The sequence below is a fragment of the Spermophilus citellus genome (genome assembly GCF_964194105.1).
Source record: "Spermophilus citellus genome assembly, chromosome: X".
In the NCBI taxonomy this organism is placed as follows: Eukaryota; Metazoa; Chordata; class Mammalia; order Rodentia; family Sciuridae; genus Spermophilus; species Spermophilus citellus.
Genome location: NC_138190.1, coordinates 77,646,177 through 77,658,013, shown reverse-complemented (window position 1 = coordinate 77,658,013; position 11,837 = coordinate 77,646,177). Strand labels below are relative to the sequence as shown.

Below are 11,837 nucleotides of genomic sequence, written 5' to 3'. Positions count from 1 at the left end.
TTTTTATTTATAAATAAGAGATCGCTCCTGTTGTATGAGGAATGTGGGGGGTCCCTATTTTAGGGTCCTCTTTCTGTAATCTTAGTAAGGCGGTTGTTTAAGACTTGTTAGCATGATATATCTGGAGGGAGATGCAGAGAAACAGATGTGTAACTTTGGGAGGTCGCCACAACATGACTTACTGCTAAATTACATGTGGCTTGTGAGGGAAAGCAGCAACATGGCTACCTGCTCCTTTTCCGGTCTGAGGCGGTCATGGTGCCTTATCCTGAAATGGAGGATGCTAGGGCATTGGTGGATACAGGAGTAAAATGGAGTTCTCTGAGCTATTCTAAGTCAGAAATGGTTAGCTGATGTTTGTCCTTTTAAAATAACTCGGGCTGGATGACTGGTTCTCAACAAATTCGCAAGAGTTCTTCTAAGAATTGGGGGTGTGGAGGAGGTGGGCAATCGGGAAGGCAAGGAAGGTCCCTGTGTGGGCTTCCTTGGGGACAGAGCTACTTTGACCAAGAGATAAGTTTCTAGGGGCTTCAGTGAGATAAGTAGTTAAAGATTTTTTTAGCTCTCACAAGCCTGTAATTCTAGCCACTCCAGAGGCTGAGGCAGGAGGATCCAAAGTTCAAGGTAAGCCTGAGCAACTCAGCAAGACTTTGATTCAAAATTAAAAAAAAAAAATTAAAATGGCTGGGGATGGAGCCCAGTAGTAAAGCACCCTTGGGTTACATCCCCAGTACCTTAAAAAAAAAGGTTTTAGCTTTCCATCAATGTGCAACAAGAAATGACCAAAGTCCCACTGACCAAAGTCCTGGGTGTGGAGAACAAGTTATTGGATAGGGCTGCCAGACTTAGCAAACGAAAGGCCAGGGTACCAAATTAAATTGGTATGTCAGATCAACAGTAAATAATTGTGTACTATAAGTATGGCTCATGCAATATTTGGGGCATACTTATGCTAAAGTATATCCCAAGTGTATTGGTTGTCGAATGTAACTGAGTGTTCTGCTTGACCGGGCATTCCTAACAGTGAGGCAGGTGAGGGAAGGGCCTCTGCAGTAATTTTGGGATCTGGAAGGAGCCAGGTTGGTAGTGCAGGGTGTGAGGAAGGACCTCAGAGGGCAACCCACTCGGTGTGCTTTGCCAGTGGACAACGTTGGAAGCTTCTAGGCTCTTCTGTATTATTTAGCTCCCGGTAGGGAAGGGCTACCAGGGAAAGGCTTACCCTCCTCTTCCAAACCTCCGAGGCGGCCCCGACTCTTTGGGGCGCCGGCGCGCTGCGCGGATAGCCTCTGGGAGAGCCAGGTTTCCCACGGACCGCACAGGCCAGGAGTAGCAGCTGTGAAACAGCCACAGACCCGCCAGCCTGCGCGGTAACCCCGCCTTCCGCCCCTACAGAGGTGGAGCCTGAGCGGGGAGTCCTCGAGCTGCCCTCTCTCCCCGGATGACGAGAGCCTGGATAACATGGAGTCGGGTAAGATGGCGCCTCCCAAGAACGCTCCTAGAGATGCCTTGGTAAGTGCGAAGGATGAGAGGCGAGGCGTGAAGCCTGGTGAGGCCCGTGAACTGTGAGGCAGACCCAGACTGAGGGCTAGGGGCTGGGCTCGCGCGCCTGCTTCAGCCCAGCTAAGGCAACCAGGTGGAGGGGGCGATGGGGGTTTGCCTTGGCCCCAGGGGCGCTCTCCTTCAGCTCCTGCGTAGCCCCTCCAAAGGGTCGTGGTTCAACCAAGTGCGCGGCCGGGCCGCCACGCTTTGTCTCCGGGGCCTCGGGCCGCCGCCGTCACCACCTCGCCTAGTCCCGTTGTCCCATCTATGAGCCCTTACTCTCAGCGTCCAGCGTTCTGATGCTAGCTTCCCCCACCGCTCCATCTGAAAATGACAACCAGCTGGAGCCACCCAACCTCTGCTGGAAAAGCCAACCCCGACCTTTTTCTTTTGTCAGCCCTGCCAAAAACAAAAAAGTTTTCAGCTAGAGCATATAACTGATCTGGTGTGATCACTGACACTTGGGAAGACAAGAAGTAGGAGTTTGGAGCCCAGAGAATGGGAACATTGTCTCATAAATACAAACAACTACCTTCAATTCAGCCTTGATTTCCAATACCTAGATTTTGCATCTGGCATTTTTATTTGAATCCACAGGTGATGGCACAGATCTTGAAGGATATGGGAATCACAGAGTATGAACCAAGAGTTATAAATCAGATGCTGGAATTTGCTTTCCGTAAGTTAAAACCAAAAACTTGCCAAATATGTGAATTTGAAAAATAAATCACTTTATTATAAGAATATTTTCAACCAACTTATATTGAGTTATTAATATAAAAATAACTAAAATGCTGGGTGTGTTGGCACACGACTGTAATCCCAGATACTTGTCAGGCTGAAACAGGAGGATCACAGCCTCAGCAACTTAGCCAGACCCTGTCTCAAAATAAAAAGGGATGGGAATGTACCTCAGTGATAGAGCCATTTGTGAAGCCCTGGGTTCACTCAATACTGCAAATAAGTAAATAAGTCAATCATTAAAAAGGAGCTCAAGCTAGGGGTAGTAGTATTTACATTGTAATATCTGTTTAAAAATTTATCCTATGTGTAGAACAATTAGCCATTCAAATCTAAATTCATAAACTTTCCAGAAATTAGTGGGAACTAAGACAAGTTGCCATTAAGCTGTCTTCATGTACTTAAGAAAAAAATTTTGTTCTTAAAGGATATGTGACTACAATTCTGGATGATGCAAAAATTTATTCAAGCCATGCTAAGAAACCTAATGTTGATGCAGATGATGTGAGACTGGCAATCCAGTGTCGTGCAGACCAATCGTTTACCTCTCCTCCCCCGAGAGATGTGAGCAAATGTTTATTTCAAGTTATTTTTACTTAGAAGGTTTTAAATTGTACTTCTAATGAAGATTTTTTTCTTTAGTTTTTGCTGGATATTGCAAGACAGAAAAATCAGACACCTTTGCCACTGATTAAGCCATATTCAGGACCTAGGTTGCCACCTGATAGATACTGCTTAACAGCACCAAACTACAGACTGAAGTCCTTAATTAAAAAGGTAAGAACTTTTAGTCAACTTTGCTTTTTAACAAGGTGAGATACAGGGGTGTGGGGATGTTGCTCAGTGGCAGAGCACTTGTCTAGCAGGAGTGAGCCCCTGGAAAGTGGAATATGATAGGAGAATTTGTAAAAAGCAAATTCGTATAGGTAACACAGCTAATTAAAGGTTAAGATAATTTACTATTAGCTTAAAACACTTTTAGAGCTAGAAGGAACTTTAGTGTTCATCTAATCCAGTAGACATTTTTTAAAACTGTGCCTGGACTTATTTATGGGATCAGTTTCAAAGCTAGGAATGATTACCAGGTCTCATAATTACTCATCTTTACACTATACCATAGTTTTTTAGTGAGGTCTAATAACAGAGTAAATGTTGTACTACCATAAATTAGGCCTGCTTTCTGAAATATGACCTAAGGTTGTCCCACTACTGAAATTAGTTCTCTACACATTTGGCTGCCTTTGTTTCTGAAATTTTGCTATAAGAGAATTTTATTTCTTTTGGGGTTAAGACATTGACTAGTGAAGATTAAAAATCACAAGGAAGTTAGCTGTTATCCCCATTCAGATAAGACTCTAAGCACTACAGAGAATTAAGAGAGTCATAATTATGTTTACATAGATATGTACATGTATATACATTTGTGAAAACTCAATATTAAATATTGGATTTTAGAACACTAATAGAATAAGACATTCTTGTCATGGATTATCCACTAATAATTCACATTAATAATTGTAGTTTCACTCTTGGTTAAGTTTCCATATCAAATGTTAACAACATTGAAACTAACTTGTGTTTAAATCCCCTCTAGGGGTCAAACCAAGGAAGACTAGTTCCACGGTTAAGTGTTGGTACTGTTAGTAGCAGACCTACTACTCCTACTATAGGTGAGTAAAAGGGGGAAATGGCTTTTCTGGCTTGTACTTAGCACTTGGTTTTGAACTATAATCCAAGTAAAAATGTGACTCAAAATTCCCATGTGTATGTTGCCATTCATAATTGTACTCATCTTCTGACAAACCTATAAACATACTTTACTTCATTTTAAAATGAGAAAGCCACAAGGTTTCTCTGATCCCATAAGAGTATAAAATCCCATGTGTATAAAATTGGACATTGCCCAACACTGTTGTTGGTATAAACTATGATACCAGAAACAGGAATTTACTCTTATGCTGTGGTATTTCCATTTCCTATACAAATGTACTGATTATCCTTTATTGGTTGTCCTATAGTGGTACTCAGTGAGAGCTCCATCAATCTGTGTGCCCTATATTCTTTTTGGTAGATTTCCATCATACTTTGAACATTTCTTTCTAACACAAGATGTTCAAAGCCCATCTTAGAGTTTGCTGTCAGATCTAGATTCAGCTACTTTTCCAAAGAGACTTGGTTCCTTTTAGTGAAGAATGGTATTTGTAAATCATTATTTAATCTTTTAATGTCATCATTATTTAGATGAGGAAAACAAATAACATAATTAGGTTCCCATATGTTTTTGTTTTCAAATATCCTAATTATTTAAGTATTTTCAGAAAAATCTCCTTTCCCAATTTCATGGTTCTCATTGCTTATAACTTGTGTCCTATAGTTATCATAATTCTAGTGTAAGCAATTTGATTTTTGAGGTATGAACCATCTCTTGTTCTCAAGACAAATTAACATTTAAGCATTTTAAAACCAGTCTGGTATAGAATCAGGTGTACACTTCTGAATACCTACATATGATCTTTGTGGTAGAAATTTGCATGTATTATCTGCATAACTTCTTGATCATATACTTCTTATCTATGGATACACATGTATTTATTTTTTTAAAACATTTTTTTTAGAGAGAGAGAGAGAGAGGGGAGAGAGAGAATTTTTAATATTTGTTTTTTAGTTCTCGGCGGACACAACATCTTTGTTGGTATGTGGTGCTGAGGATCGAACCCGGGTCGCACGCATGCCAGGCGAGCGCGCCACTGCTTGAGCCACATCCCCAGCCCCTCACATGTATTTATTTTTAATTGTTTTGATGGGGAGTCCTCTAACTCCTGGGCTCATGGCATCCCCCTGATTCTGCCTCCTAAGTAGCTGGTACTACAGGAGCATACTACTTCACTTGACAATACTAATATTTTTATCTTGATAGCAGGGATTGAACTCAGAGGCTCTTAAACACTGAGCCACACCCCCAGCCCTTTTTTATTTTGAGACATTGTTTTGCTGAGTTGCATAGGACCTCACTAACTTGCTGAGGCTGAATTTGAACTTGCAATCCTCCTGCCTCAGCCTCCCAAGCCACTGGGATTATAGGCATGCACCATCACACCCAGCAACAATACTAATATTTTAAACCCCTAGAATGTGGTAATCAATTACATGTCATGCAAGGTAACCAACTTCAGGTCTCAATTGTAGTCTTGATTCCTAGTCATTTCTTGTACTGCTTTATTTTTTTTTTCCAGATCTGTAGTGAGGTTGCTACTCAAACTGTTATTAAAGATGCATGTTTTAATCTTAAAAATTATTTGCATAAACATTAAGGCTTATACATCTAATCTATTCAGTTCTAAAGCCTAAATTTCAATTCCTTAAGATAATTACCAGGAAAACATCAACCAACTATAAATTTTTTCTTGACAAAATATACTACTTCATTAAGCTTCACCAAATTCTCTGGACTACTTAATATGAGAAAACTTGCCTAAAAATGGAGCTATATCAGGAAGATCTCACTTTCTGTTTGGGAAAGAAATCACTGGAACCCAGATTTCTGGATACCTTTGGACTTTCTTCTCCTATTTAGACATTCTTCCTTTGTCCCTAGAGATGATGCTAGTTATACTGTCTTAAGCAGCTCTCACCCTGGGTAGACCGCTGGTCACAGAGGGATATATGGGAAGCCTGCATCACCAAAGGAAAACATTAGAAACAGTCACACTTCCACAAATTTATTTTTTGAGAGGGCATTGTCCACATAGATATTAAATCTTGTGAGGCTGGAGCTGGAGCTCAGTGGTAGAGCACTTGCCTCACAAGTGTGAGGCACTGGGTTCAATACCAGCACCACATAAAAACAAAGTCACTGAATTCATACACAACTAAAAAAATACTTAAAATATTTATTGCAAAACCATTCATTAAGCAAACATTTGTTGAATACCTGTTAGGAAAAAGGCACAAGAGCCACATGCTCACCAGGATAAAAAATGTTAGCCAAGACTTCTATGCTAGTGAATGAAATAAGATACTAATATGACTCCTATGACACATTAGGGAAATTACAGAGGCAAGAGGTAAAACTTCTTGCCCACCTGGGGACCCAAGGTATGTATTTAATCAACTTCTTTTTATTAAGTGCATGTTGATTTACCTTCATGGGCAAGTAGACATCTAATTCTCAGCAAGTGAGATTAAAAATCACACCTAGGATTGGGGTTGTGGCTCAGTGGTAGAGTGCTTTCCTAGCACATGTGAGGCACTAGGTTAGATTCACAGCACCACATATAAATAAATAAAATAAAGATCTATCAACAATATACATGGATTATCTTACTTAATTCTCAGAATTTTATGAATTTAAATACAGTTCTCTCCATTTTACAGATGAGAAAACAGAGGTGCAAAAGAACTTGCCCAAGGAAAACCAGCTTGTAGGTGATAGAGCCTGGATTCAATCTCAAGCAGGTAGGCTCCACAACTTGAGTTTTTCTTTTCTTTGTTGGGGATGGGATAGAGTACTGAGGACTTAACCCAGGGGTACTTTTACCACTGAGCCACATCCCCAGTCCTATTTATTTAGAGACAGGATCTAAGTTGCTGAAGCTGGCCTCAAACTTGGCAATTCTCCTACCTCAGCCTCCTATGCTGCTGGGATTATAGGCTTGTGCCAGCACGCCCAGCTCCAGAGCTCTACATTCTTTACTACTATACTATTCTGAATTTGGAGTTGTGAGCTATACTCCAAGTCCAATTTTATAGCATCTGTACAAGTTTGTAAGCTTTTTAAAAATTGCTTTTATCCCAGCAACTTGGGAGACTGGGACAGAAGTATCACAAAGTTCAAGGCCAGTCTGGGCAACTTATGGAGACTCTTTCTCAAAATTAAAAAAATAAATAAATAAAGGGCTGTTGTAGCTCAGTGTTCAAGCATCCATGGGTCCAATTCCCAGAACCACAATTTTTTCAAATAAAAATCACTTTGCTCTTGTTTCTAATGATACCTTCTCACTTTACCCTAGTTCTCTGTGCTTTGAAGGTAGTCTAAGTTAAGGAGTATAGAATATTTGTCTGAAAAATAACTCATCTAACTAACAAGATCTGTTGATTGTAACTACAGCAACCCCACAAACAGTGTCTGTCCCAAATAAAGTTGCAACTCCAGTGTCAGTGACAAGCCAAAGATTTACGGTGCAGATTCCACCTTCTCAGTCCACTTCTGTCAAACCAGGTAACACGATTGGGTGGGGGTCAGAATTCATGAATAATTGCAATTAAAGAACAGATTGTGTTCCTGTGGCAAGAAATAAACTGATATAATATCAACAGGAAGTTGGCAGTAATGCTGTAAATCAGCATTCTTCAGAGATGGTGTATGAATCCTCTAAAATTGAATGAAGTTTTCCCTGTGTATACATTTTCAGGGGGAGGGGAGAGTATTCCACATGCTTATCAGAATCTCAAAAGAATACAATGAAGTAAAAACCGTCAGCATCCACAAATCTAAGGCATCCTCAGGGACAAGCATTTATAGTAAAAGCTCAAAATGATAAAACTTAGTAATGAATATGTGTGTGATCCAGAATGCAAATATAAATTCAAATGAAAATTGTTTTACTCACTTCATAAAATATAGATTGTTTGGAATAATATAATTCTGATATAGCATAGTTTACTAATATGTATGTTGAGATTTCACATCCTTTGAACCCTAACTACATACAATAAACAACTTATATAAAATATTGGCCTGTAAGAGAAGCACGTTTCCTTGCCTTAAACATAGGCCTGTACTATTTTTCATGACCAATTCAATGTACTAATTGAAATTTAATGTAGTAAAAATAAAACATTTTTAACTTTGCATTAGATACATTTTAGTAGATTTAATCTTTATGTATACACAGATCAAAACCTCACATTGTACCCTTATCACATACTATTTGCCAATGAAAAATAAAATATTTTAAAAATTTAATTCAACTCAAAATGCAGTATAAATTACCTGTTTCTTCTGTGATGTAGTTGCACTCCATGCTACTGAAATTTCTATTAGAATTACATTCAGCTTTGTTGTGTACTTTTGACTGTATATTTTGGATTCTGGGTAATTCATGGTTTGTGGGGGGGTTTCTTCTGTTTACAGTTCCTGCAACAACTGCAGTTCAAAATGTTCTGATTAATCCTTCAATGATTGGGCCCAAAAATATTCTTATTACTACCAACATGGTTTCATCACAGAACACAGGCAATGAATCAAACCCAATGAAGAGGAAACATGAAGATGATGATGACAATGATACTATGTAAAGGGTAGAGTCTAATCTACATCCATTTAAGAAGTGTGTAGTTGGTTTTCAGCTGATATACTGTACTAGAACATTGTAGATCTTAACATTTTTTTTCTTAGAAAACTTAAATGTAGCTGCAGTATTTTTCACATTAATTCAAACTGTTAGATTTCTTTAAGAGTACAAATGTTTTTCAATTAGGATTAAAGTACAAAAGTACTTGTTTTTTAATAGTTCCATTAATGCTTAGTCCTACCACAGCAATTCTATTTTTGGAAGCAGTTTTCTGCTATTATTGACAGCAGCACTTACATTTCAGTTTCTACAGCCTGGTCAGTGGACTAATCTATTAATTTCTAACTTGCATTTAAAGTTCTACTTTGTTTTATAAGATAAAATAGTCACTTTAATTGTCACTAACTTTTTTGACCGAGTCTATTTAGAAAACATTTTTGGAAAGATGAATGTATTTAAGGTTTTTCTTGGTTTTCCCTAACTTCCCATCCCAACTCCCTCTCTAGATCCCCCACAGGCTTAGGTTCATCCCCATTACTCTTAAATGTAAAAGGTCATAACTGGAATTTTCAAAATATTCCTGATAATACAGGTCATTTTCATGTTTTTAAAACATGCTCGATGTTCTGTGGTTCACTTGAACCTGCAGTTTTGCAGTTGCTCTTTTTCACTCCATACTAGAAAAACTAGGTTTTATCCCTTGCCTTTCATATCTTTGGAGCTTTAGTCTGCTTGAAAGGTAGTTGGGGGGTCATTTACATTCAGTCATATTCCAAGTTGATAACTCTACCATATTTCACATTTTAAAATTTAAAAGAGATGATATAGCTTAAAATCTGCCTTGAGAAGTAATTTACACTGGACCTAGATGAACCACTGAAGAGCAAGTGTTTTATTCGTACCACATACATATATGTTTTGGTCACTACTGCTTGAGTCCTCCTATTGGTATAATTCAGATCATTTTTATAGCTTGTTGCTAAGGATTTCACACATGAGATGGGATCAGACTTGAAAGTAGAATATAATGGTTCTCCTCCTTTTCTGTTAAGGCCAAGGAAAACAAATTAGTGTCATGTGACTTGCATTTAGGTGTACTGTGTACAGGTTTCCCAGTAATATTGCTAAACACCTCCCCGTATTTTCCATTTATACACATAAAAGTCTTACTGGGAAAGATCACAAAGCTTTTGAGAATAAAAACAGACCTGTTTGGTTTCAGTTTGACATGTATGACATGGAAATATTTAGGCAGAATTTTCTGAAATAAATCTTCGTATCATAATCTAAGCATTTGTAGCCAAGGATCCTCAAAACTTAATCGTAAGTTTCATCTTAGGATGGTGCTTGATACATCTAAGAAATAGTCCAGAAACAGGGAAGAAATGTCTTATCAGTTTGAATGTTTAGGCATATTAGAGAAAGGTGATATAAAAACTTACAAAAATGGATCTGATCAACATCATAGGAGAGAAATTTTCATTATATAGCATGGATATCATTACTTGAATGTTCTCAGGGAGGCAGCATGTCGGAAGGCCCAAGTTCTAGTCCTGGCTCCATCATTTACCAACTGTGTGACCTTACTTCACCTCTGAGCCTTGTTCTCATTAGTAATAGAAAATAACACCTACCCTGCCTACCTCACAGGGATGTTGTGAGGGTTTAATTGGTGTATGTGAAAGTTCTTTCAAAATTGTAAAATGCTATATATCTATAAGGAATTATTAATGTATTTGTCCTGAGGTTATTAATAAAAATTTAAGCTTAAAGCAATCTTCCATTTCTGACTGAAGGCATTCAAAGAAAACGAGTAAGGCTAATTTTGAGGGTCAAAGACTAACGTTTATTTAATGGATTAATTATTATATTCAGGAAATTGCTAGCTTTTGACTTTTCATAATAAAGCAAAATGAAAATGAATGTTAAGAATATAGGTTTAAAACTCACCTGGCACAGGGGCACACATCTATAATCCCATTGACTTGGGAGGCTGAGGCTGGAGGATCGCAAGTTTGAGATCAGCCTAAAACTTAGGCCCTAAGCAACTAAATAAGACCCTGTCTCAAAATAAAAAATAAAAAGGGCTAGGAATGAAGGTCAGTCAAGACTGTATCCATGGGTTCAGTCTCTAGTACAAAAAATATATATTTAAAAAATTAACATGCTGGGGCTTTGGGGGTAATCTATACATATAATTGAGGTTACATCCTGAGTGTTCATTCACTTAACAGGTCACCCACCATTCATATTTTATATATGTACATACACACATGGATATGCTCTTCAAATGCATTAAGTAGCTGTGAACTGAACAAATTAGTTTTAAAGCCAGTAAGGAACTAAGGTAGGATGCTATCTCCTTTCTTTGTACCCTTTTTGTTCACATGCAAACCCCTGTGCTAGAGGGAAATTTGGGACATGAGAAGGAAAGCAGGAAACACTGAGCTAAAGAATATATTTCAATTCCTCATTTATAACATGTTTCCCCCCCATATGAAGACATACATATGTGTTGTTAAATAGTGAATTTCATTTGGGCTGGGGTTGTGGCTCAGTGGCAGAGCACTTGCCTTGCACATGTGAGGCACTGGGTTTGATCCTCAGCACCTTGTAAAAATAAACAAAGATATTAAGTCACGTATAACTAAAAAAAATTTAAAAAAGTGAATTTAGTGGGCTGGGGCTGTAGCTCAGTGGCAGAGCACTTGCCTAGCATGTGCGTGGTCTGGGTTCGATCCTCAACACCACTTAAAAATAAATAAAATAAAGATACTGTGTTCAACTACAACTAAAAAATAAAAAAAAAATTAATGTATAAAAATAATTTTTTAAAAAGTGAATTTAGCACTTAAAGCCTATATCGTTGCAGTTATTTTCATTAGTAGTGCATAATTTTATATTAAACCAGAAAGCATATCCTCATACTATTCTACTTCATACGCTCATAAGTTGTACATTATCCACTATCTTGACTAAGTTATGAATTCCTTCAGGACATAAATGCTAGCTCACATTTCCTTCTACCATAAGCTAAGCATGTAGCAGGTACACAGATATTTAAAACTGGAGTTTCCTCAGTCTGGATTAAAAACAATCAATGAGGGATGATCTGAAAGTAGATTCTAATAGGAAGTACTTAAGAGATTATCAGGGATTGGATAGATGGATGATGCTGGCAATCATAGTCTAGATCTTGGGCCTATGGGTGTTTATTGTATATTTCATTCCATTTCTCTGTGTACTTGAAAAAATAAAATATTG

The 11,837-nt window shown here is 38.1% G+C and overlaps 1 protein-coding gene across 2 annotated transcripts; it reads left to right on the top strand.

Annotated features, from left to right (window-relative positions):
• Nucleotides 1-1,191: 1,191 nt before the first annotated feature.
• On the top strand, nt 1,192-10,349 carry TAF9B (TATA-box binding protein associated factor 9b). 2 transcript variants are annotated; one of them, XM_081277117.1, is made up of 8 exons: nt 1,192-1,509; nt 2,137-2,218; nt 2,708-2,844; nt 2,923-3,057; nt 3,875-3,950; nt 6,655-6,735; nt 7,388-7,498; nt 8,414-10,349. In XM_081277117.1, the coding sequence occupies exons 1-8, from the start codon at nt 1,459-1,461 to the stop codon at nt 8,575-8,577; spliced, it is 837 nt and encodes a 278-aa protein (XP_081133243.1). In that variant the 5' UTR covers nt 1,192-1,458; the 3' UTR covers nt 8,578-10,349. The 2 variants fall into 2 exon arrangements, with proteins under 2 accessions (XP_081133243.1, XP_081133244.1); XM_081277118.1 differs by lacking the exon at nt 7,388-7,498 and having other exon boundaries at nt 1,289-1,509.
• The last annotated feature ends 1,488 nt before the right edge of the window (nt 10,350-11,837 follow it).